Source organism: Ambystoma mexicanum, chromosome 6q (genome assembly GCF_040938575.1).
Source record: "Ambystoma mexicanum isolate Mex_15411 chromosome 6q, UKY_AmexF1_1, whole genome shotgun sequence".
Taxonomy (NCBI): domain Eukaryota; kingdom Metazoa; phylum Chordata; class Amphibia; order Caudata; family Ambystomatidae; genus Ambystoma; species Ambystoma mexicanum.
Window position 1 is genome coordinate 1,031,746,015 of NC_090937.1, and position 25,180 is coordinate 1,031,771,194.

Below are 25,180 nucleotides of genomic sequence, written 5' to 3' on the forward strand. Positions count from 1 at the left end.
GGACACAGGCTAAATGCGAGACATGATTGGATGTGAGATATTGCACACTAACAGTCTACCTAGATGCAAGATATGGCTAAGCGACACAGTTGGCTTAAGGGTTGGGTATGGCTAGGATATGAATGTGCAACAAACTACAGGCTTTTTTATCATATGATAACCAGATATTAAGAAGATGGGTCGGACAGTCTAATGGGGAGCATTAATTGCTGGTCTCCCTGTCCAGACCTCGCCTACCTTGTCAGTCACTGCTGGTTGACGGCTACAGGCTAACACGGATCAAACGCAGTCTGTAGCTACTACTGCTGCTGCTTCTTCAGGGGCTGTCCTCTGCCTCAGGGTCCTTAGCCACAGGGGCTGCAACGGGCAGGGGCTGCCCTAGTGATAGGTGTGATAAAGGATCTGGGCCAATCGGGGAGCGTGGAGGGTCAGGAGGCTGGAGCAAAGGACGGAAACAAGGAAGAGTGACCGGGAGACAAACTAAGGTACTTGGTGAGTAGGGGCTGCTACATTTCCACAATAAAACAGTGAATGCAGGCTCAAATTTAATTAAGAAGTACCCAGAAGCTCAGCCTTACCTCCTTACCTCCATCGCCAGATAAATCTTCCTGACCTGTGGCAACCCCAGGACTTTTTGCTTTGACTCGCTAAGTATTTTGCCTTGTCCGTGGGTGAAGGAGAATCTTTCAGATGACATTTTTATGTCTCTCAATAGTGTATGGTTGAAGTTATAGTTTCCTACAACTTTTGGGCTTAGGCTGGGTTGCCCCTATGGGCTCCCCTGTTCATTTCAATTTCATGTACTTGGTTGAACTACAGTTCCCAAGTAGTAAAGATGGATTTTTATCCCCCTTTAAATTTTATATAGTGAGCCAGCACACCCCACCTTATGTGGAGTGCTAGGGGGATACAATGTATCCCCTTTCTTACCTACCTGGTAACATTGTGTTACAATTGCAAGCTTTACATTATGGCTGGTGGCAGTGGGTTTACCGTTATGGCTTTTAGTCTTTATTACTCGCAGGTAATGCACAGAAGGACCACCATTTTTCTCAAAAGGTGGGCGCCTTCTTTTTCTTCCATTTCTTGTGTGCTTGCTGTTTCTGAGGTCTTCTCCTGCCATTCTAGGCAGGAACGACCTCAGTGGCTGTTTTGTCTTCGGCAGGAATCCTGTGGATTCCCCGCCCAGGCTCCTGTCTGAAAAGGCAGGAAGCGAGGGAGGAGTCCAAAACTCTGCAACCCTTTTTTCTTCCACCTTGCCTGAAATGGAACCCCTCTCAGTGGGGAGCTGGCTGTACTCATTGGATAGCCAGATCGCCCCTTGCTGTAAAATGCAGGGAGAGAATGAAGATGTTTTGCTGTAGTCCCTGATAAAAACTCCAAACATGGAAGCTGCTGGCAAGTCGACCACTGGAAGCTAAACCGAAGAGGAAGAGGAAGATGAAGAAGCAAAGGCAATAGCAATTTCCAGTGACCGGCAAGCAGCTGTGTAATAAGCGCCTTCTGTAACCTGGCTTTCCAATTGACCTGGTGATCCCGATGCAGACTACCCCAATCCTGAGCCTGGTGAGATCCAGTAGACTCAAGAAGATCTGCATTTTGAGCCATACCACATCGTGCTACGACCTTGCAGGGAATGCAATACACCAATACCCTGGGACCTCAAGAGATTGACCTCAAGAGATTGTGTAGTGCTTCTGTATTCCGCATTGACCTGAAACATTGGTGGCATCCTGCTGGAACTCCAGAGACAAAATTTGAGTCCTAAAGGTCCCCTCTTCGGAGTGCTGTACCTTGCAAAAGATGTGAATCCGACCAGCGATACTTAGGGCCTCATTACACGTTGTGCGGTGAGGGAATAACGGTACCGGTAAGCGATTACCGGTACCGCTAAATTCCCTAGCTAATTACGACCCGGACTTGCTGCTATTAGCGGAACCGGTAAGTACGGTGCCACTAATAGCGACAAGTCCGTGGGCACGCGCCCCAGACCGGAAATAGCGGCATGGCGCTAATTGCACGGCATCACAAGCCATGCGGACATGGCAATAGCGGCACGGTAAAGACCCAAATACCCCTTACCGGCATGGCGCTAATGCCAGCATCGCGAACCACCCGTTAAGAGACCTGAGCAGTGTTTACACCTGCCACAGGTGGACACATCCAGCACAGGTGGAGGCAATGGAGACTTGCAGCACAAAAGAGCAAACCACACCCCTTCCCACACCAAAATGGTTCCAATACTGGCAGCATTACATGGGCTGGAGGACACGATTGCAGTGCGGCAGCACCAACAACAGGCAGCACAAAGGAGACACAGGAGGAGGAGGAGGGCAAGACAGGCGCAGCAAGCACCACCAGGCCACCCAGAAATACCACAGAGCCAGCCACCAATACCCAGTAACCAAGCCAGTCCATTTAACCAAACACCTGAGCACATACATACCCGGTACCATCTGCCCCGGGATACCATCACCAGCAACGTGGATAAGATACATGACAGCGTGAGCCTCATAGACATCAGAACTGCATCTACTGAAGGTGGTGACTGTGCACCACTTCCTGGCCACAGGCTCCTAGCAGCATACTGTGTGTCAGATGCATGGCATCTCACAACCAGTATTCCCATGCACGCCGAACCAGGCACACAATGCCCTCCTGAAGCTTGCACATGAACACACATTCCTGCCACGCACTGTCCAGGAGACCGCAAACAACAAAGTTGCCTTCTATTCACTTGCAACCATCCCAAGTAGCATCGGGGCCATCAACTTTACCCATGTGGAATTGGTGGTCCCACATCACAATGAAGTAGTCCAACGAAACGGAAAACAATTCCACTCCATCATTGTCCGAATGGCATGTGACGCAAACAAGATAATCACACATTGTTGCTCCAGACATCCCGGCTCAACCCATGATTCAATGGTCCTGTAGAACTCAACCATACCACGCAACATGGAGCAAAAAGCCGGCCAACGATCGTGGCAACTTGTTGATTAGCAGGGCATGTACACAGCGGTGTGATTGGGGGTGGGGGGAGAGAAACATACACCAACTGGGAGTTGACTGTCGTGCGTGGGACAAATGGTCATACAGATGTACGCCAATGTCCATCGGGGAACGCCACAATGTACTTGAGAAGACAACATTGAATACAATCCAACTTTCGAAAGATTACACATCCATCCACACCCACATTTCACATCATGCAACACCACATAATACACAAATCAACAACATGCCGTCAAGACGGTCATACAGAATTTGGGCAGCACAACATCAAAACAGCAATGTGCCCTAGAATGCATGCAAAGGGATCACCCCTAGCCATACATCTGACCACAAACCCATAGCACCACTGAAGTGATGCTTCACAGCCTAGCAACATGGATGTTGGAATGGCAGTACACTGGCATTGTGGTACTAAATTTGCATGGGCCCAAGGACACCTGAGACCTGGCCTCACCCAGGACATATCTATTACTGTTGGAGGCATGATTCGGGCATGTCGACTTGCATGGTCGAGCTCAGCTTTGCACATTGCAGTCACGCAGATCGTCTGCATGCATGCTGTCAGTTGTGATTTCCAATCACAATGCAAAGACGATTTGTGTGACATGTACATGCCGCACCAGAGGTGGCCAGTAACAGGTACCCATTCATCGCCCCATACAGGCAAAGCCGGCTATCCCCTGAAGAGGTGGCTCCTAACCCCTGTATGGAACCCACAGAACCAGCAGGAAGAGAACAATATTGCACATACCCGTACCCGCGTCATGATGGAGCAGACATTTGGCCTTTCAAACACACAGCTCTGGTGCCGAAGCGTGCCGGGTGAGGCTCTCCTGTACGGCCATGACAAAGTGCCGAAGATAACCATGGCATGTGTGACGCAGCACAAAATGTACATCAGACGGTATGTGCCTATGCCACCTGACATGCAACCACCAGATGAGAATGATGTGGATGGTGATGAGGATGGTTGAAATGGCCCGCCAGGACATGCAAGAGGCGATGGCCAGGAGGGACACAATGTGCGTCAGCATCTGATGTATCAGATTCCATGAGATACAAGGGAAAACTATTATGGATGGAGATGGGTATTGTTGCCCTGATGCATGTGGTGAGTCCCACAAGGAACCATCTCCCCAATACAGTACACATACACAATGATGAAGACCAAGCCTGTGTTTCAAATTCTCAACAGTGTATTGTGAACAAAATTCAAACAAAGTGCATGGCCCCAACTGTGCAAACGACCTCACCCCCCTCCCCCACAACACTCCCAAGAACAGCCTTACCCTCCTCCCCCAACAACACTCCCAATAACACCCTTACACCCCCCCCCACAACCCTCCCAAGAACACCCTTACCCCCCTCCCCCACAACACTCCCAAGAACACCCTTACCCCCCTCCCCCACAACACCCCCATGTGAGCCTCATAGTGTGTACGTGCCCTTCTCCACATGTGCAACCTAGTCCTAGCTGGCCCTAATTCTCAGTGCCTCATCCGCCATTGGGTGGTTTGAATGTGGTGCGCCTCCGGTTGTGCAGAGAGCGGCGCAGGGGTCTTGTTTGCCGGGAACTCCCAGAGGAGGAGGTGCCCGGTTGATCTGGTGTTGTGGGTGGGCATTGGCGCTCAATCGCGTCCGCTATACGGATCACGGCCTGCCTGAGTTGGGCCATTTCATTGCAAATCCTGTTTGTGCAGGCCTCCATGCCCTCCCTTGTCTGCCTTGCATACATACAGAGGTTCTCCCTCAGACGGGCTGCCTCGGCCACATGCTGCCCTACCAGCCCAGTGATCTCTGCCTGCCTCTGGCTGATGGATGCAAGGTCATGTTGCGTGCTACGAGCAGGAGGGATGACTGCTGCGCCTTGGTCCATGCCTCTGGCATCAGGTGAGGACACCTGGGGCTCCATGCCCCTTCCACGGTGTGGGTGGCTGATCCTCCATGGCTACCTGACCCTGATGACAACCTTGGGCTTGCCTCAATGGAGCGTGTTGGGCTGGGGGTCTGGCTTCGCTCCACAATGTCAAGTGCTTCCTCCATGGCCGAAAGTGGAGCAGTGGCTGCTGCCTCACCAGTTGAACTGGTGGCAGCAGAGTGCATGCCCTCCGTGCTGATTTCACATGCAATGGGACACACTGCCGTGGGTGCAACAATGGCAGCAGCCATGGCCTCAGGCTGCGTGGAACTTGTGCTCCTGCTGCCTTTGTCCCTCTGCTGCTGGACACTCCTCCCGGTTACCCTTGAGGTGGTGGCGGTGTCCCCTGTTGCATCTCTCCTGGGCTTTTTTGTAGATGGGGGAGCAGGTGTCGCAGTGCGTGGGTCCTCAGTTTCTGTCTGTGATCCTGTAGGGGTGAGAAATGGGGAATATCATCGTTTATGGTTCTCCCTGCCTTATGCTGAATGTTTAAGTCATGCCGCTCTATGCATTGGGGCCTCTTTATTGTGGATTCCGGTAATGGGGATGTCGGGTGGGTCATGCATGGGTCTGTGTTGCACGTGTATGTGGTGATGCATGCATGCATGTATGTTTGTGGCTGGATCCATGGCCTGAATATGGACACATATTTGGGGGGCCCCCTCACACTTCACTGTGCATATTTTGATGTATACACTCGCCTCCATCGGATGAAGTGGCCACACCATGCTCCATTTCTCCAACACCCTCTATCGATTCCACTCCAGTTGTGGATGCACAAGTCTCCTCCCACTCACTGAGTTTCAGAGGTGAATCGCCGCCACCTCCTGTGCCCATTGCCAGCTTGCGGTTCACTGACAGTATATTTCTGACACGGAGCCGGAGCTCGTCCCACCTCTTACGGCAGTCCTTGACTGTGCGGGTGGTGGTGCCCACGGCACTGACTTTGTGGGCAACCTCTGCCCAGATGTCCTTCTTCTTGAGGATTGTCTCCCGCCGCATGTCATTGCTGAAGACTACATTTGCCTTTGCCGATAGTGTCTCTATGAGAATGATCAGCTCCTCATCGCTGAATTTTTCCTTACATTGGCGATCAGCAGCTTTTTTTACGGCCTTGGGCATCTTTGGGCTATCCGGGATGGATTTGTGTCCGTGTTTCCTTGAAAGGGGTCCTGGATGCAGAGGATGGCAATGGGTTGTGTTTTTGAAGATGGCCGCCGTGCTCTTTCCCGTCCCTGTGTGATAACTATATTTCTGGTTCCGCTTTTTAACGGTGACCGCTAATAGCGTTGACCTCTAATGTCGGTGACCGCTAATAGCAGTGACCGCAATTTGCATGCAGCGTGAAGGCGTAGGTGCTATTAGCACTTTCGTCGAAGCCGGTAAAGGACTTTTTGGGGACTTTTACGGCATGGGGTAGGGCCATTACCGGCATGGCGCTATGCTCGTGTCCGCGTACTCGTAATAGTATGCAATTAGCAGCCTCTTGCGAGGGCGGAGACGCAAATAACGCCATGCCGGTAAATGGCTTCATTTACCACACAACGTGTAATGAGGCCCTTAGTCGTCTTCTGGCCCCTGAAAAGGGCACAAAAACCAGAGCTGCATCCAACCACGAAATAACTCTTGCCTGGAGCCTTCTGCATTGATCCCTACTGCAAATTCCGTTCCAAAGTCCCTCTTGCGTCTTCATGACAAAGGAATCCCTAAACTGCGTTTTTGACTGCAGAGCCTGACGTCTTACTGCTGCAACTCTTCTTCGGTGCTGAGGAAGTGTCTGGACCCCAACTAACTTTAAAGTGAACTAGGGGGGCCTGGCTTGGCAGCCATGGAATAGGCTGTGATCCCTGGGAGATCTGAGATCCGGCAACTTGATCCGACAGAAAACGCGTATCATTTTGCCTGTCAGCAATTCCAAAACTCATGAAAATGCGTGCGAATGTGCTGAGCAGAGTTTGAGCGCATTGGTGGAACGTTCGAAGCAATATAATAGCAGAATGGATACTTTGTATTCTGGACCCAGCCGTGAGACGGATACTAAAATGGTGGCGGTCTGAAACAAAGGGATTCCGAGGGGCTCACCCCTGAAAAGAAGTAGCCGGCACCAGAGGGCAGCTACAGAAGGCTTGTGTCATTACACAGGATAATATACCCTTTAAAGAGGGCGGCTGTGTCGGACGGGAGCCCCTGAAAACGCAGCTGAGAACTGCTGTGAACTGGCAGGGCGCATTGTGGTGAATGGATGTCGGTCCCTTGCATGTGGCACGAAGAGCCCCAGCAGCTCAACACAACAAGGGACTGGAAGTTATACAGCGCGGAATTACCGAAAGTGACGAGTGACGGCCAGGGCCCTGCAGAACAAAGGGCCGCCCTGGCGAACAAGCTATTGAAGTAACCCGTGGAGCGGAGCGTGAGCCCTTGGGACAGGGTGCCACATACAGTGCTGATCACAGCAGGGTCCCTGGCGGACCGACCGGCCCCACAGGGCCGCGACTGGCATACGAACGGATTGCTTGCTGCATGGGGCGAAAGTAAGCTGACTGGCTAGTGAGCGTTCGCGAACGCAGCAGTGAGCTGTGTAACGCACAGTGCACGGATACATCCCCACTGAAAGTGTATTCCAGGACTATGGCTGAGGGGAGTCCATGGCACAATGAAGGCAGACCGTGGTTGAGTAAAAGTGACCCCGCGGTCTGAAAGTGGGCTGGTGAGCAAAGTGCTGCCGTACTCCCGACAAGGCAGGGGCAGATAACTAAGACAAATGATGGCCGGCAAGCTTATGTGTGCAGCATAACATGAGCACAACTGAAGCCCCTCAAAATCAGTATGCGATCAGTAGCACAAAAAGTGTGTTAATAAGGGAGTGCCTCTAGGCGGACCGACCCAGGCGCTTGCAAGATCTGGTGCCTTACTGAAGGAGTTATGACCTGCGACAACGTGGATAACGGAGGCAAGATGGTGGCATGGCTAGACCAGAGGGGCCCATGAGGACGTGAGAACATAAGGTGGAATGAATGGCTCAGCAAAGTGTGACATACTGGCATTCGAACAGAAACAGGGGTTGGAATCTGGCCTGGACAGTTGCCAGAGGACAATAAAACAAGAAATAAGGAACGGCAGGTCAAACGCAGATGCCCTGGAAAGGCTTCCCTTGAAGTGGACACAAGCGCTGAATTCTCCGGAGACCTGAATCACTGTGGTAGTGGCGGGAAAGGTGAGCTTGCTGCCCCCAGGACCACGTTGAGGGCACATTAATAACATTAGTCAGAGAAGGGACATGAGAGGACACAGTCCACTTCAAACGAGACTTTACATGCCATAGCGTGACGCAGCTTACTGAAGAGGGCGCACCATTGCCTGACTGACTTGGAGGAGCCGCAACAACACTGAATAACTGGAACCAGACACACAGGAAGGATTGCGCGATGTCAGTGAAAGGAGTGAGAGCCAGGAGTAAACAACCCACAATGGAGACTTTTGCAAAGGCACAACGGACTCCCTCAACCCCGGTATAAAGCACAGTGGTGGCCTCCGCTGACGGCGCCACAGAAGGAGATAACCATCTGGTCCTAGCAGCCATTACAGAACTGAGCGCAAAATGGGGTACAGCAATGGCGGATCTATGGACAGCCCTGGAAAACAAAATAGATGCTGTAGGAATAGAAGTCACGCTGCTGAGACAAGATGTCGGGGCGCTGGCGGAAAGGACAAGTGGCCTTGAAAGCGCGGTGAAGACCAACACGGATGCCAGCACAAACATACAAAGGCGGTCGATGTGCTAAAACAGCAGATTGCCAACCTCGAAAATCGAATGGAAGAAGCAGAAGGAAGGGCGAGAAGAAATAACATACGGGTGGTTGGCCTGCCGGAGGGAGAAGAGGGCCAAGACCCCACGAACTATGTGGAGAACATGATCCTGCAGGAGATGGGGGCAGACAAGCTTTTGCAGGGGTTCACAGTTGAGCACGCACATCGGGCCCTGATGAGAAAACCACGGCCTTGGGCCCCGCCGCGGCCCGATAATTGCAAAGATTCAGAATTCTTTTTTTTTTTTTTTACAGCATCAATTAGTTTTCAAGAAAACCTTAAATGCATAAGTTTTGTTAGTTAAAAAAAAAGAAAAGAAAACAAAACTGAAAATTACACAACTATATAGGGAGGAAAATTTGAAACAAGAAAGGCTATGTATCTAAATTTGAAAAGATGTCTCTCACAAAATTCAACAAAGCCAAAGTCAGAGATACTTTTCCTCCCCATCTTAAAATAGACCACCTCTCATGTGGAAGTTTGGACTCGAAGTTCTCAAAGTGTTTTCCCAACCATTTTTCTCTGGAGGCCGAGAGTGGAACACAACTCGTTACCAAGTGCTGTAGAGTTTCTACCTCTAAGCCACAGCATCGACACAACGTTGACCCATCTTCCCTTTTTTTGGACCTTCTCCCCAGCACCTCCCTTGTAGGCAATAGGTTCAAACGAAATCTCAAAAAGAGCTGCCTTTCTGAGTAGGACAGGAATTTATCAAGATATGGAAGCACTGTGCCTCTACTGTAGTATTCGTCAAGTCCCAAGGTTATAGATGGAAATAAACTGAACCTGTCCTGGGTGACGATCCAGTCCCAGTCCAACAGTTTGTTCTTTACCCTGGACAGATTTTCCAGTAGCTCGTCTTGATTTTGGGAAATGACGTCCAAAATGCCTGTGCATGTATTCTGCCATATGTTTAGAGCTGGTATCTGGCTACCAGACAGTGCTTCTTTTATAGCCAAAAAACCACTTCTTTCCGGAGGAACCAAGCATTTGCTGTAGAGGGTTAGTGATTTCCAAACCATAGCGATATACAGTGAGGTGAGCCCCAGTTCTTTCCTCGCGCATTCGATTGGGAGAGATGAGGGTAATCTCAATACCCTTTTCCAAAACTGACTTTCAAGCACACGCCAGACCTCTGGTGCAAGAAAGAAGTTGGCCTCAGCAGCATAGGTCAGAACTGGAGAAACTTTGAGTTTGTAGAAGTCGATGAGGGGACGAAATGAGAAGGAACAGTAGCGTGACTTGATTAGAAGCGCTTGTGATGCCAAGTTTTTCACTTTGCTTCTTAACCTAAGAACACCCGGACCATCTTGGATACTGTCGTTAAGTGTGATGCCAAGGTAGATCATTGACGAAACCACTGGAACGACTTCCCCCCGTTAGGTACCACCTGAAGGTCTTAGCGGAGTTCGCTGTTCCTAACCCCATGATTTTCAGAAGGAGGTCATCCGCAAACAGCCTACCCACAAGGGTCCCACCAATCTTTGGTGGGAAGCTTCTTACTGCCCCAAATGCCTCCTACATATCTGATATAAGTAGGCAGAAAACAGCTGGAGCCAAACGACACCCCTGCTTCAGCCCATTTTCAGAGACCACTTTGTTGGATAGATTTCCTTTTCTGTCCAGTCTAATTTGGATGGTTGTTCCTGTGTGGAGTGCCTCCAAGGGTTTCCCTCAGGTTGTTTGGGCAGCCCCATTTCCTTAGTTTATTCCACAGAAGTCCACGGTCAACAGAGTCAAACGCCTGTTCAAGGTCTATGGACGCGATGTAGATGGTTTTGTAGTTTTTGCCCTTGACCATACATTTTAGTGCATTGATGATTAGTATGTTCAGGGATGTACCAATACCCTTGCGGAACCCCGACTGCCAGGGATCCTGGTGGTATGACCGCCAACTCCAAGCGTTCAGATGTTTAAGGAGCACTGCAGCGAATATTTTACCCACGACGTCCAATAGGGCGATCGGTCTGTAGTTCCCAGGAACAGACCTGTCACCCTTCTTGAAGATCGGTACAATTATAGACCTGGTCCAGGAGTTAGGGATCCTTTTGAGTCTAATTATGTTTTTAAACAGGATTGTCATAAATTCAGCCCATTTCTCTGGATCTCTCTTGAGGATGTCATTTGTAAGACCATCCGGCCCAGCAGCACGGGATGAATTTGACTTGTTAATAAGATCCACAATGTCCTGTTTGTCAAAATTCAGATCCCATGGTTCATCCGATAGTAAGTATTTGTGGGGTCCGCTGGTGTTTCCTGCGGAATAGAGATTCTGGTAGTGCTCCTCCCAGGCCTTTGGTGGATTGGGTTAACGATTTTTGAGTCGAAAGGAATACATATCTCGTTGATTAGTTTCCAGATACCAGAGATGTTTTTACTGGTGACTATATTTAGCATCTTCTCACTGTCTTTTTGCAGTGTGAGGTATTTGTGTTGAGTGAGCCAGTTTATGTAGCTGTTCCTGGTTTCTTTAGACAGAACTAGGTCACCATGCATGTTGGATTTTTTAAATTGCCTCCTGGTCCTCTGAACGGACTTTTCTTTGGCTACAATTTGATGGTCATAGGCATGCCTATAGGTAGAGGGACCACTCCTGTTCACAACCTTTTTGTTGAAAACCTTCAATACCTCGGTGTATTCAATGGGGTTTGCACTTTGGTCGTGCTCGACAGATTTTAGCCTCAATAGATGGTCCAGTATTGCAGCCATATCTTTTCTCTGAATTCTGATTCTATTTCCACCCAGAGTCAGGTCGACTTGATATTCCGGTAGGTGTTGGACCATTTGGGAGTGATCTGTGTTCCATTCCTCAGTTACAAGTTACAAGATGTTATGGTCGCACAAGGCCGATTGAATCGCTCAACGATTCTAATTTCCCCATCAGTGACTCTGTTACGAACATATAGTCCAATGTACTGCCTTGATTTTCCCGTTTCCAGGTAGTGGCAGCGGGTAGGTCGCCCAATAGGCTTCCGTTTACCATTAAGATGTTTCTACTTGCTAGTTCTTTGTCGAGGTCGACTCCTCTTGATATGTTGTTTGTGGAGTGCAAAGACGGAAACTCAATTGTTCTCCCCTTTTTATCAAAGCATTCCATATTAAAATCACCACAGAGGAGGACCTCCAGGTTGGGACGCAAAATCCTAGCGTCGTCGATCGCTTTAAGCAATTCTTCCTTGAAGTTGTCCTCTTGTCTTTCTGTGGGTCTCCAATAGATGTTACATACGAGCAGGTTCCATTCCAATAGGTCTGACCCAACCTTGGTGTTTAATTGAACTGTAGTTAGTTGTATCCAAGGGTTTTGATTTGTGGACAAAGTCACCCTTAGACCAAATGTATGTTTTATACCCAGCAGGAGGCCCGAACTTGGTCTACCTTTGAGGCCCTTTATGGCCGGGTTTAGGGACATTTCGTATCCATCTAGGAGGGGTAAATCACACAGCCACGTCTCTTGTAAGCAAAAGAGGTCGTATTTTGTTAGGTCCCAAGCTTGCTTTCCTAGCAGGTGGGAGAACCCCCTTGTGTTCCAACTCATAATTGTTTTGCCTTTAGCCAAAGTAATTCGTGGAGCACAAGAGGGATCCGGCTGGCATTATGATTTCGCTGCTAGGAACCCCGCCAACCACCTCCAGTCGTCCGAGCTGCTTACAGAGTTCTCCTCGGATGTGTTCGGGGAGCTGCGTGTTAAGATTCCTTGGACATCAGCCTGTAAGTCGTCCTGGGCCCTTTCTACCAACTGCGGTAGACGACCCTGCTCGGGGACTGGTTTATACTTTTGAGATCCTCCTTCGACATGGTCCCTGTCCCTGGTACCTTCAGAACGGGTACGCTTGTCCTCCTCCAACTCCTTGAGCGAGAACCCACAGAGATTGAGTTTAGGGCCAAGTTCGAGGAGTGCAGATCTTGTCTTCCATTCCCCCATGTGAAGGACCACACTGTCGTGACGCTGCTCATTGTGGAATTCCATCAAATCGGTGTCCTTTCATTTCAGATTGTCGGTGAGTCAATTAAATGTACGAGACTCATTACGTTGTTCCGGTTCATAGTGAGGTTATCGTCATAGCCAAGAGTTCTCTCTAGAAGGAGTCTAAAGGGACCCTTACCACCCTTTGCCTCCAATTCTTTGTCTTCGTTTTTATTATTGGGCCCCAGTCCTGAGCCTGTATCTGTGTTTTCTCCCCCAAGACACTGTTCTTCGTGTGCCCTTTACATTCTCGTTTTGGGGTTTGTAGTTTGGTTCTTTTCACATTTCCAAGCTCCAGTAGTGTCCTTGGTCTCCTTCTCCTGCACTGGGGCGCGATCCTGATTGACCCTCGCAGTGTGGACTCTGGATTTCCACATGAATTTCCTAGCTGAATCGGCTCCCTGTACATTCAGTTTTATCGCCTGTAGAATGGGATGTACAGCTGGAAAATCTCCACCCTCTTCGGGCCTTTTGTTGGCCCCTTCTACCTTTTGAGCTGCGTCTTTAGGTTCTGATATTTCCAGCGCATCCTCTTTCTCTAAACAAGATTCAGATGCTGGAGAAGCTGAGCCCACTTCTTCGACCCAGGAGTCGTTCGAGTCTGAATAGACTGATAAATCCATGAGAGAGCTGTTCACGCTATCGTTCTGCCTCTCAATTGTCTGAGAGATAGTCAATCTCTTCTGTTGGATCCTTTGATGGTTTTGTGGGGGCTCCTGTGGGTTTCCTTACACTTCTGTCGTAGATTAAAGGTTGGTCGGGTAAGACGAGATTTCTTGGTAGAGTTAGCCTAGTTGTAGCTTTGGTCCGAACTGATGCTTTTCGTGGAATGGAGGGCACTGAGCCTGTCTGTTTTGTCGACAGAGTTCGGTTTTCCGTGATTTCTGTCACCTTTTTTTGTTGAGTTCTAGTTTTTCACTGGCCAACGAATTTACTCCTCTGTTTGGTTTTGTGAACAGATCCTACAGTTTGACTCTGTCCTTAGGTTGGGGCGATCTGGGGGACACGGTTGTCGCCGGAGGCAAAGGATCCACCACCCTAGGGGTAGTTGAACTTGCATCTTTATAGAAGGTGCCGCCCCTCGTCTCTGTAGTGGGTTCAGTGCCAGTGGATTTATCCTGATGTTTTGGCAGGTTAAGAGTTTCCTCTGATCCCCTCCCAGATGACAGTATAGTCTGGTTAGAAATCTTTGCTGGACTCACCGTACCCGCCTGAGTACCACCCACCCCTTCTGGAAGAAGACTCAGCCTCTCTGATCTCCTAGTTTCTCTATCCTTAATTATTGGCTCAATGATCCTCTTTAGGATTTCAGCGGTCTGGTCAGCACTTTGTCCAGATTTGACTGGATCGCCGTGACAAATCCTTCTACGAAGATCATTTTGGAGTATAGCATGGCGATGGTAGTCGTGTGCTCCTGTAGCTGCTCGTTTTGTGACTCAATTAGTTTCATGTATGGAGCCATTACAAGCGCGAATGCTGTAATCATTTCAGTGTCTATCTTGGGATCATATTTGGCAGGTTCATCCACCTGAGTGGTAGCCAAGATCGTTAAGAGATCTTCGTCCATCAGTGAGGGTTGTCTTCTGAATCGTTTACTGGAAAACGGTGCCTGCTGCGGAAAGGGTCCTTAGTGAGGCCTCGGGAAGTAGCCTCTAGGTCGATTATTGTTGTCTTGGTGTAAGGTGGCTCCCCCGTTTGAGGGCGTTGAGGGCTTTGATCCCCCATTTGGGCCCTGAGCTGGGGACACGTGCCACCGGTGATCCATAGGTCGTGGGGTGTCTGAAGTAACTGGATCGGTTTGAAGTGAAATACCAAAGGGTTTCCAGCCTCGATTTGGCCTTTGAGTTTGATACTGAGAATTCTTTGTCCTATTATCGGCTCCAAAGACAAAGGGATCGACGTCATGGGCATTACTGGACTTCGTTAAGTCGATGGAATTGTCGCTTGCCGCAGTTTGTTCCTTTTGAGGTTGGGCACTAGTGAGGCTCTGTAGGGGAGTTTTTTGATGCACCTGGCCAGACACTTCAAGTAACGGCTCTTTTGTCGTTATTTCCTTGCCGGAGCCCGTAATCTCGCCACCCACCACTCCAGAAGGAGGTATGTTATTGATGGATTCAGAGGATGGCTTCGGTTCAAGATGGTAAATGTCCACCTGTTTTACCGGGCTAGTCTCTTCTACGCTCGCCTCAGTTGTTTGTACTTCAGATTGCAGGGTGTTAACATGCAACGTAGTTGTACCAGTGATTGCCACTTCGGGATAAAGTTCCCGGACAAACCTGTCCGTTTTTTCCTGTAAAAAAAACTGTCTTCCTTGTTGAGTGTAAAAGGGTCCTTTGGCTGGTGATTAGGGGGTGGAGTGCCTAGAGGAGTATTTAGCACCCCAGCTAGATCTTTTTTAGCCAGTGGCCTGATGGATAACGAACAGTCCGAAGAACCACCCCCGAGAGGTAACCCACCACAAAATTAGTAGATTAAATGAAGTCCATAGACAATGAGATTTGGTGGTGAGGTTTACATTCATGCCTCGATGCCGTAGACTGCCTGAGACTGCACTTTGCCGCACTTAGCGTCGCTTCGCGAGGGATGCCGGGTTTTGTGCAGTAGGTTCTCGGTGGGGAGGCGGAGCGCCCGCTCATCGCTGGCTCCCTTTAAGCCACAAGGTGCTTTTTCTGGTGTTTTCAAAGTCCACAATACGCTGCAAGTTTTGTTGAAAGGGAAAAGAAAGTAAGTGAGTCTGGCAGATTTCTCACGGGGGCGACTGCCTGAGACTGCACTTTGCCGCACTTCTGAATTATAAAGACGGGGAGAAGATCTTGGAGTACTTTCGTAAGGGCGGAACGATAGAGCGAGCATCCACCAACATCATAGCATACCCTGACTACACAATGCTGGTGCAAAGGCAGAGGTTCAGCTACGTGGCTGTCAAGAGGAGGCTGCGCGCAGCTGGAATCAAGTATATGCTTCTGTACCCTGCGAAGCTAAAGGTTTTGCACAAAGGCAGAGCGCTTTTCTTTGACACCCCAGAGGAAGCGGCGTCATGGTTGGACTTGCAGGGCTGTCCGGAGCAGGAGGCAGAGAAGGACCGCCAGGAACATGACAAGTGAGGGGTCTGTATCATGAACGCTGAGGGGATAAGTGGGGGGGTGGTGGTCCTGGTATGGAAAAAAGGGATATTTGATTGCTTTTTGGTGGCCTTTGGACTTTAGGACTTTGATGGACTGGAATATAGTGAATACAATGCATGAGTGAGCTGGATAACACTAGTAATAAGCGTAGCAAATTGGAAATGGGAGCAAAGGGATGGAAGCAACCTACCCCTGATAATTAGTAGTAAGCGGTCATTAAGGCAACTTCACCCTGCTGAGCCGCGAGTATAGGCCTTGCCAGAAAGGGCTAGATGCGGGGGTGCCTGAGATCCTGGGATGGAGCTGGGCAACAGATGGGGAGGGTGTTGTTGGGGAAGGGAAGGGAGGTGGGAGGGTGGGAGTGAGTGAGGGAGGGAGGCGGGAGGGCTTGTTGTGTATATAGTTAAGGGGAGTTTAAGTTGGGGTATGAGCCTAAGCAGAAGAATTGAGCAACTAAAATTGAACTGCATGGGTGGTAGGGGTAGAGGGAATCAGTCGCACTATGGGAGACCTTAAAACAATATTTTGGAACGTCAGGGGGCTGAATAGTTATCTGAAGAGGAATAAGGTTATGCTATACTTACGGAGACAGAAAATAGATATTGCCTTGTTGCAAGAGACGCACCTGACGCGAGATAAGATGGAAGTGATCAAGAGGAAATGGAAGGGAACGGTGGTGGGTTCGCCATATTCGGCTTACGCCAGGGGAGTGATCATCTGGGTGGCGCCCATGTTCCGTTTCAACTGTTGCAAACGCTGGTGGAGGTCGACGTTGTCACAATCTTAGCATGTGTGCGGTGATTTGGGGAGGGGACTTTAATTGCGTGCTAAATCCTGGTCTGGACAGGTCAGACGGGAAGCCGGATAGGCCTGACCCATCGGCTAAGGCGTTAGAGATTGCTGAAGGATTTTGGGTTAGAAGATGTATGGAGGGTGCACCACCCTCAAGAGAAGCAGTACTCGCATTATTCTGCCCCGCAGCGACTGCACACGAGGCTGGACTATGTCTTCATCACTTCAGAGATATTGCCAGAAATCACGCAAATTGAATACAAAGCAAAGGTCCTTTCGGACCACTCACCCCTGATCCTTAGATGGCAACATTGCCCCCCAAGAGCAAGAATCCCGACGTGGCGCTTCAGGGCGGAGCCGCTCAGAGATCGTCTTTTTAGGGAGGACATGAGAGAAGAGATAGTTAGCTATTTTGAGATGAATACGGGTAGTGTGGATTCAGCGGGAACTGTGTGGGAGGCCTTTAAAGTTGTGATAAGAGGAGTGTCTATAGCGAAATCTAAGGGATTGCAGGGGGGGGATCCTGGCGGAGCTGCAGAAAGGGAATTGGAGAGGGTGCTTAGAGGAGGAACCAATATCAACCAAGACAATGACCTAATATTGAGACTGCAACATAAGTGTGCAGGGCATTGGTAAAGACTGTGTAACCTTAACTACAAAAAGTATATAGAGAGGCAACATGCGGGAGGTGACAAACCAGGAAGGCTGTTGGCATGGCTATACAAAAGTGAAACCCCTAGACCCCCGATCAGATTGATAAAAAGGGAAGATGGGAGGGTGGTGGATACCCAAGAGGGAGTTAATCAAGAGTTTGCAAACTATTATGGGCTGTTGTATGGAGATGACGGGGAAGGTAACCGCGAGATGATAGAGGAAACACTGGAGGACATAGGATTGCCGCAAATTAGTGCAGAGGAAAGGGAGGAGATGGACGTACCAATTACATTGGAGGAGCTAGAGGAGGTTGTGAGACAGTTGCCGACGAGTAAGACCCCGGGGGCTGATGGACTCCCAACTGAGTTTTATAAAGGATTTAAAGATGAGGTGCTCCCCCCATTGTTGGATATGCTGAATGAGGCGCATGAGCGAGGCAGATTGCCGGAATCATCAGAGAAGCGATCATAATACCGTTCCTTAAACCTAATAAGCCAGGGCACAGCTGTAGCTCTTACAGACCCCTGTCGATGTTGAATCAAGACAGTAACATTTTGACAGCTGTCTTGGCAAATAGACTAAGGAAGGTCATAGGCAGACTGATGCATCCGGATCAGACTGGCAATGTCCCCAACAGGAACATATCCAATAACCTCAGAAGGCTCCATAGAGTCATAGAACATGGGAACGGAAGTGATGATGAACTGGCAATAGTGTCGTTGGACGCAATAAAGGCCTTTGACTCGGTCAAATGGCCGTGGTTGCTGGCGACCCTGGGAGGCTATGGGATGGGTCCGGGATACCTGCGGTGGGCTAAAATGTTATATAGTGAACCGCTGGCCAGGGTTAAAACTGGGTCAGTGATAGCGGAAAGGTGGAAACTCCGTAGGGGAACCAGGCAGGGCTGCCCATGGTCTTCTATGCTTTACATTTTAGCTCTGGCACCCCTAGAGATCTACTTAAGGCAACAATATGACACAATAGGCATCCCTGTGAGTGATGAACGACACCTAGTATCATTGTATACAGATGACATACTATTGTACTTGCGGTACCCAGAGGAGAACCTCCAATATGTTTTGGAGGTGATGGGAACATATGCGGGTATGTCTGGTATAGTGGTGAACCCTCACAAGTCTAGAATGTTCCCGCTAGGTGGGTATAAGGGGATCCCCCTAGAACAGCTACCAGTGTTACAGGTACCGTGGGCAGCTAGCACATTTTGTTATCTAGGAATAGATATTTACCATACGGTGGAAGAACAACACAAGCGCAAGACAGAAGTAGCTATTACGAAAATTGCATGCGGTTCTGAGTTAAACTGCGCTTAGCAATGATGGGACGTAGCGCAATGTTGAAGATGGTGGTCTTGCCTAGACTCCTGCACTACTTTGCTAATATCCTGTATCTGATACCCAAGAAGTTTTTTAGTAGATTGGCCAGTATGTGTAGGGACTTCCTGTGGCATGGTACACGGAACAGATTCGCCCTCTGGAAACTCCAGAATTCTTACGAGAGGGGGGGGTATAAAAGTGCCCAATTATGAAGTCTATTATGTAGCGAGTCAGTTGCAATATGTGGCCAAATGGCTCTCAGAGGATGCAACCACCGAAACCAGGCTGTTCCGACGGGACTGCGTCCCATTCTACCTGAAAGAAATAATGTGGTTACCCCAAGCTGTAATGGACGGGCGCCCCAAGATGTTGGTGCTAGGACTGAAAATGTGGCGAAGGGCGTGCCAACTGATGGGAAACCCATGCCCGTGCTCCCCTCAGGCCCCACTGGTTGCACTGGCGGGGGGAGAGGAGCAGCTCAGGATGATAATCGGGAATCACTGGGAGCCGGCTGGGATAGTGACATTGGGGGATATCTGGCAGGAAGGGACCATAACAGAATTTGGGGTGCTGGGGGCGGAAACTGGGTTGCACACTGGCCAGTATATCACGTACCATAGACTGGTGCGGAAGCTCAAGAGAACGTGGTCCGAATTGGTGCTTGAGGAAGAACAGGATGCTACCATAGACACTATATATGATATAGTAGAAGGGGGACACGAGATATCCAGAATATACGAGATGATGTCTAGGGTGGGAAAGGAGCTTGTGCAACTGAGGCTGGAATGGGAAGAAGTGGGTATCCCTATGGAGGATGGGATGTGGGAACGAGTACAAGGGTACCATAAGAAAGTGTTGAGAAATGCAAGACTTAAACAGATTTAGTTGTGCATTACGCATAGGGCGTACTTGACACCCCAAAGGATAGCCAAGTTCAAAAACGCAAGACGGCAGGTATGCCCCAATTGTGATGAGGAGAACGCGGTCATGGTGCATATGTTCTGGTCATGCCCGGTTATTAAGTGCTTTTGGGGTGAGGTCGCACACAAACTAGCAACAAAGGGTAATAAGATTGTGGTGGATACTGTGTGGGCCTGCCTGCTAGGGGGGTTCCCTAGACCACGGAAACTCAGGCATGTCAGCAAGCTGAAAGATTTGGCATATGTGCTTGCGAAGCTGAGAATTGCTATGGGGTGGAAGACATGCCACAAACCACGACTGGAGATATGGTGGAAAGATCTGCACAAATGGGCGGAGGTGGAAACCATGGTATGGCAAGAAGCTAGCAGCACGGGGGGGGAGAAGGAAACCGAGACCCTGATGGCCTGGAGATTGCTCATAGCAGAATTATTCGGGTCAATACAAGACCCTTCAGATCTCACGGAAAGGGATACCCCACCACGAGATGCAGGAACAGAACATTAGTAGAAGTAGGCTCAGAACGGGGGGTGGGAAAAGGGGAGCGGTGAAAATGGTTGAATGATGCATAAGTGTAATATTATTGTATACACTGCAAGTTTGGTTTATAATGTTTGTTAAAATGCTTAATAAAATGTTTTTTTAAGAAAACTTTAAAGTGAACTACTTACTTGGTTGAACAGTCTTCCAGACGAACTCTGACTTTTGCCTGCAATAGAAGCCTATCTCACGCTGCCTACAGGTGGCACCTAGACCACTAGGGTCCCTCTTCTGCCTCTGAGTGAACACCTGCAATAGACGAGGGAAGGAACGGATAAGTAAAGGATTCTGTCTTAAAGTATAACAAGTGTTTAAAGTACTTACTTGTGAACGAGTTAGTTGGTAACTGCAACTCTGACGGTGAACAGTTACAAAAGTTCTTTCTTACCTTGAATGTGTGTTCAGCCATTCTGAAAAGTATATATAAGGTTCATTTACTTACCTGTGAATTGGTTGTGCCTCTTTCCCAAAAGTAATGCTGTTGGCTTCACCATTTCTTTTAGAGAATAGGTGTATAGGTTCCCCAACTGGGTCTAGCTTCCCCTAATTCGCTGTATAGCCTGTTTAGAATAAGTCTGCCTTAGGTTTTGCCTACCTAGAATAACATTGTCATTCATAAAGTGTAACATTGGGTTTTGCTTTCCTTGTCTGTTTTATACAGATGCTAAAACAGTTTTATGTTTATACCTTCCTTTAAGTTGCTGGTAGTTCCTTTAAAAAGTATATAGGCTTTACTTACCTTGAATTAGTTGTGTTCCAGCCTAAAATATTTTTTACCTCGATCTGCGTTCCACTGATCTGAAAAGCAACTGTAATAGTATATTACATAATTTGGTTTTAAGAATGGCACCCAGATATTCTAGGCAGGTAATACCTGCGTTCTTTAGGTGTAGCTGAACTTGGTCTGCTTTATGCAATCCTAAATTAGCGTAAAGAGTTCTTGCTTATCTTCGTCTGTGTTCCACTGACTTGAAAAGCATCTGTAATTGTAAATTACACCAAAAAGTCTTACTCGCGTAGTAACTGTGTTATTATAAAAGTAGTCATAAGTTTCTACTGTGTCTTGAATGAGTATTCCACTGTTGATAAAAATATTCTTTGCAGGTTGGTCTATTTCTTTGCTGAGCGTCACGGTGCAACTGCTACAGTCTACTACCCTTGTATTACAGAAAGTAATCTGAAAGTAACTCATGGTTTTACTCCCCATGAATAGGTGTGGCCTATACAAAATGTGTATGATACGGTCTGACTTAATACTGTTAGTGTCTGTGCTTTGGTCTGTGTACTTTAAAGCATAGTGTTGTGTTTTTGTGTTTATATGATCTGTGATGGTACTTACCCAAGATGTACCTTGTTCTACTTGTATTTAATGTATTTAAATAAACCCTTTATTGTTGCAATACATAGTGCTTCAGTGTTTCTTTGGACCATATGTGTACTATTCATTTGTTCTGATTCTCTGATTCTACAGCCCTCTCTCCCTCCTAAGATGAGCATGGTTGCTCTGTCTACACTACCATATACTCAGGTGGTACAGCCTTATTCTAAGAGTGGAGTCTTGTACTGTCTCAGTTGAATGGTTTTACTAAGCCCTTAGTTGGACTTCAGAAAAAATGTCCTAATAGTGGCAAAAAGTAGCAACTCGCCCAGAAACATAGACAAAAAATCCACAAGTCCAGCAAAATGTGCTTAGGGGTGTCACAGGTGAAGGAGATTTGGCACAAATTGTAAAATTTACCTAACACCCATGTTTATTTTTCATTAACAATATGTTTAAAAAGTGTGGATTCTCAACTGAACCATCAGTAGATGTCATCTTTATAGCGTTACAGGTAAATTACTTGTTTCTTATTTTATTTCCATCATGTCTCATATTTTGTGGTCCTGAACAAAGACAAACGAAAATACTTTTTTTGTGCGGAATTGATTCCAATTACACTACATTGTGGCTCTCTAAAGCAATTTAGAATGTTTAACTCTTGTTTACAGAAAGAAGTTTCAGAGCTTTCAAGACCGCAAACTGAAAGTGAGCAAAGAAGATAGCAAGGAACTTAAGAAAGCCAGGAAAGAAGGCAGCTTCCATGAAACACTGCTGGACAGGTAGTGTGCACTGGTGAATTAACTACTGTAATTTGTGTTAATCAAGATAGAAAAAGGACCCTTCAGAAAGGAATTGTGTGAAGAGCGGTTATTTTCAGTTTGTGAAGATCTCCCAAGAATCTTCTTGCACCATTTGCCAGACTTTTGTTAAAATAATATGATAAGTGTTAAGGGCTCCTTTAAACCACCCACTAGAGCCAACTGTGAAACTAGATATCTAACCATACTGGTTATGAAATAATTTGTTTGCTGCTTCCCTGCCATAGACCTTTATGCAACCCCACAGCCCCCAACCTTTTGATGTGTGAAACCTATCCTAACTTTTGGTGGCAAGTGAAGCCTGTTTACTTCATTTGTCTTGCTAATCTGTTTTGGCAGCACTGATAAGTCCCTATAGCTTTCAGTGTAACTGTGTTCTCCGTTGTGAAATATTTGCTTTGCACTGCACTCTTCACCCTACAGAGGGGTGCTGTAGGGATGCTTTGCATCTCTATACCTTTACTTGTAACTTTGTGGTTAGTTGCATGATGTGTCCAAGCCAGGCTGGTGGCAGCAGTTCTTTATATCCATGCCAACATGTCTATTGCTGGGAAGATGTGTCCAGAGGCTGTCCATTATTAAACAGCCCCTGCTAGTTTGAATGTTGCAGATTGTTAAAATTGGTGGGTTTAGCGGCGATTCAAGCTTACTGCAGCCATTCATCAGATAATCGTTTGAGCCGAAAGCCCTTAAAGAGGAGCATACTGCCGAATACCCAGAACTCATCACAGCAGCCAACCAGCAGTGTGTTCTTCAAGCCTCTTGCCGTAGCCCTGCTCCTTTGCTGATCTCCTGAAGACCGTCGTCGGTGCTCCGACTCCTGGGCCATTGAGAACAACCAGTCTTGACACTTGCTTAAGGATCCTTTTGTTTTTTCCATTTGTATTTTACATTTGTATCGCGCACAATACAGACCAAACCATATAGCGGCACAGTTGGAACAACAGATTCATATAAAGCAGAGCTTAGCCCAAAAAGGGATGCAAATAAAAATATCGTCATGAGATAACCTTATCTGAACAAGAACGTCTTCAAGGCCCTACAAAACTGATAAAATGATTCGAGGGTCCTTAGTTCTATGGGTATCGAATTCCACAATTTTGGACCAAATACTGCCAATCTTCTGTCTCCCCTTGTTGTATAAACTGAATGGGGAATAGAAAAAAGGCAGCCTCTGGATCGTAAACATCATGAGAGTTGGTAACGTTGGATCTTCTCCTTCAAGTATGCAGGGGCAAGTCCATTCAAGCATTTAAATATTAGGCAAGCTACCTTAAATCTAATGCAATCTTCCACTGCTAGCCAGTGCAGCGCACGACGAGAAGGTGAGACATGGGCAGTTTTACCCAACTTGAAGATCATTCTAATTGCCGCATTCAGAACTTTTTGAAGTCTCTGGACTTGTTTAGACTGAATACTGATCAACTGGCTATTACAGTAGTCCAAGTGTGCATTTGTCAAAGCACCCACCACAGAGGCATGATCCTCATTGGGAATGTAGGTAAGTACCTGCCGTAAGAGTCTCAAGGCATAGTACGCTGCCTGAACCTTGGCTCCAACCTGATCTTCGCTGCCAAGATCGTTCTGCCAAACACAACCCAAGTTCTTAACCTTGGAAACAAACTTTATATTGGTTCCGAGGAGGGTCAGAATAGGCAGTTTCTTGGCAGCATTAAGTAAGTGCCTTGGGCCAAACAGAACAAGTTCAGTTTTGGCTGCATTTAATTGAAGTTGATTATTAGACATCCAATGACTAACATCATCTGAGCACTGCTCGAGTCTGCTAAATGTGTCATTTAACTTGACAATCCTGATGAAGATTTGAGTGTCATCCGCATAGGAATGGAAACTCCTCCTGTGTGGTCTTAAAATCTCCATCAATGGGCGCATATATAGATTGAACAGTAGAGGTGAGAGTGATGATCCCTGTGGGACTCCACAATTCAACTTAATGGAGTCCGACAAACTCAGCCAATCTCACCTGCTGTTGACTAACTTTCAGGAATGATTTAAACCTACCAATTCCATGATCAGAAACCCTTCCTTCCTCTCGCAGTCGGTCCAAGAGAATGTGATGGTTCACTGTATCAAAGGCCACAGACCGGTCCAGCATCACTAAAATGGAGAGCGCTCCTTGGTCTGCAGCACTTAATAAATCATCCTGGATGAACAAAAGGGCAGTATATGTTCCAAACCTCGGTCTGAAACACGATTGGATGGTATCCGGATCCAAGGTTATTTTTTTTTTATTATAATTTTTCTTTTAGTAGAGGTGTAATATGGAGTGGTCCAGGGATTTATTGATATTCCTCGTCACACAAGTAATTAATTCCGAGGACAGACGTTTTGCTGCATAAGCAGGAAGAGAAAATGGGGATTAGTTAGGGGGTTTAAGAACCTCAGTGTACCTCGTTTTTGGATACTTGATGAAAGTCAAAAGTAGGCGACGGGCTCAACATCTGTGAATCAGTTGGTTTCACTAAAGATTGGACAGTTATCAATCAAGGTTAGATTGAAGCTGATGCCTGAATTTTAATTGCAATGTCAGCTTTAAGTTCAATTTTATCAATAAAAGAGTTAAAAAGATTGGCCTGTGCAGAGGAAGATTCAATCGAGGTGAATTTACAACTGGTTTGGCAGAATTTAGAGACCATGGAGAAGAGTTCTCTAGGCAGCTTACTTGCATCCTTTATCTTTTTACAAAGAAAATCTTTCTTTGCTTGAAAGATAGCCTGCTTGCAGCAGGTCAAAGCACTCTTTGCCCTATTTGCTGTCTCCGAAGTTTTTTCTCCTGCCATTTTCCACCTGTCAAGCTCACTAGTTTACGCTTGGGGATTAGCCTCTGCGCAAACCAGGGTTTAGAAGTCCTTGTCTTCTTAGATTTTAAAGGGGCTGCCTTGGAGCCGATAGCGTCCAGGGTCAATGCTCCTACCGCAAGGAATTCTTCACTCAGAAGCAGGTCGTCAATGGAAGC

General features: G+C 47.7%; 1 protein-coding gene across 1 annotated transcript in view; it reads left to right on the forward strand.

Annotated features, from left to right (window-relative positions):
- The window catches only part of FRG1 (FSHD region gene 1), a 315,590-nt gene that overhangs the window by 271,010 nt on the left and 19,400 nt on the right, over nucleotides 1-25,180 (forward strand). The window contains exon 8 of the mRNA XM_069631557.1: nucleotides 22,057-22,167. Within this exon, the coding sequence (XP_069487658.1) occupies nucleotides 22,057-22,167 (111 nt within the window). The remainder of the gene's footprint in view (nucleotides 1-22,056; nucleotides 22,168-25,180) is intronic.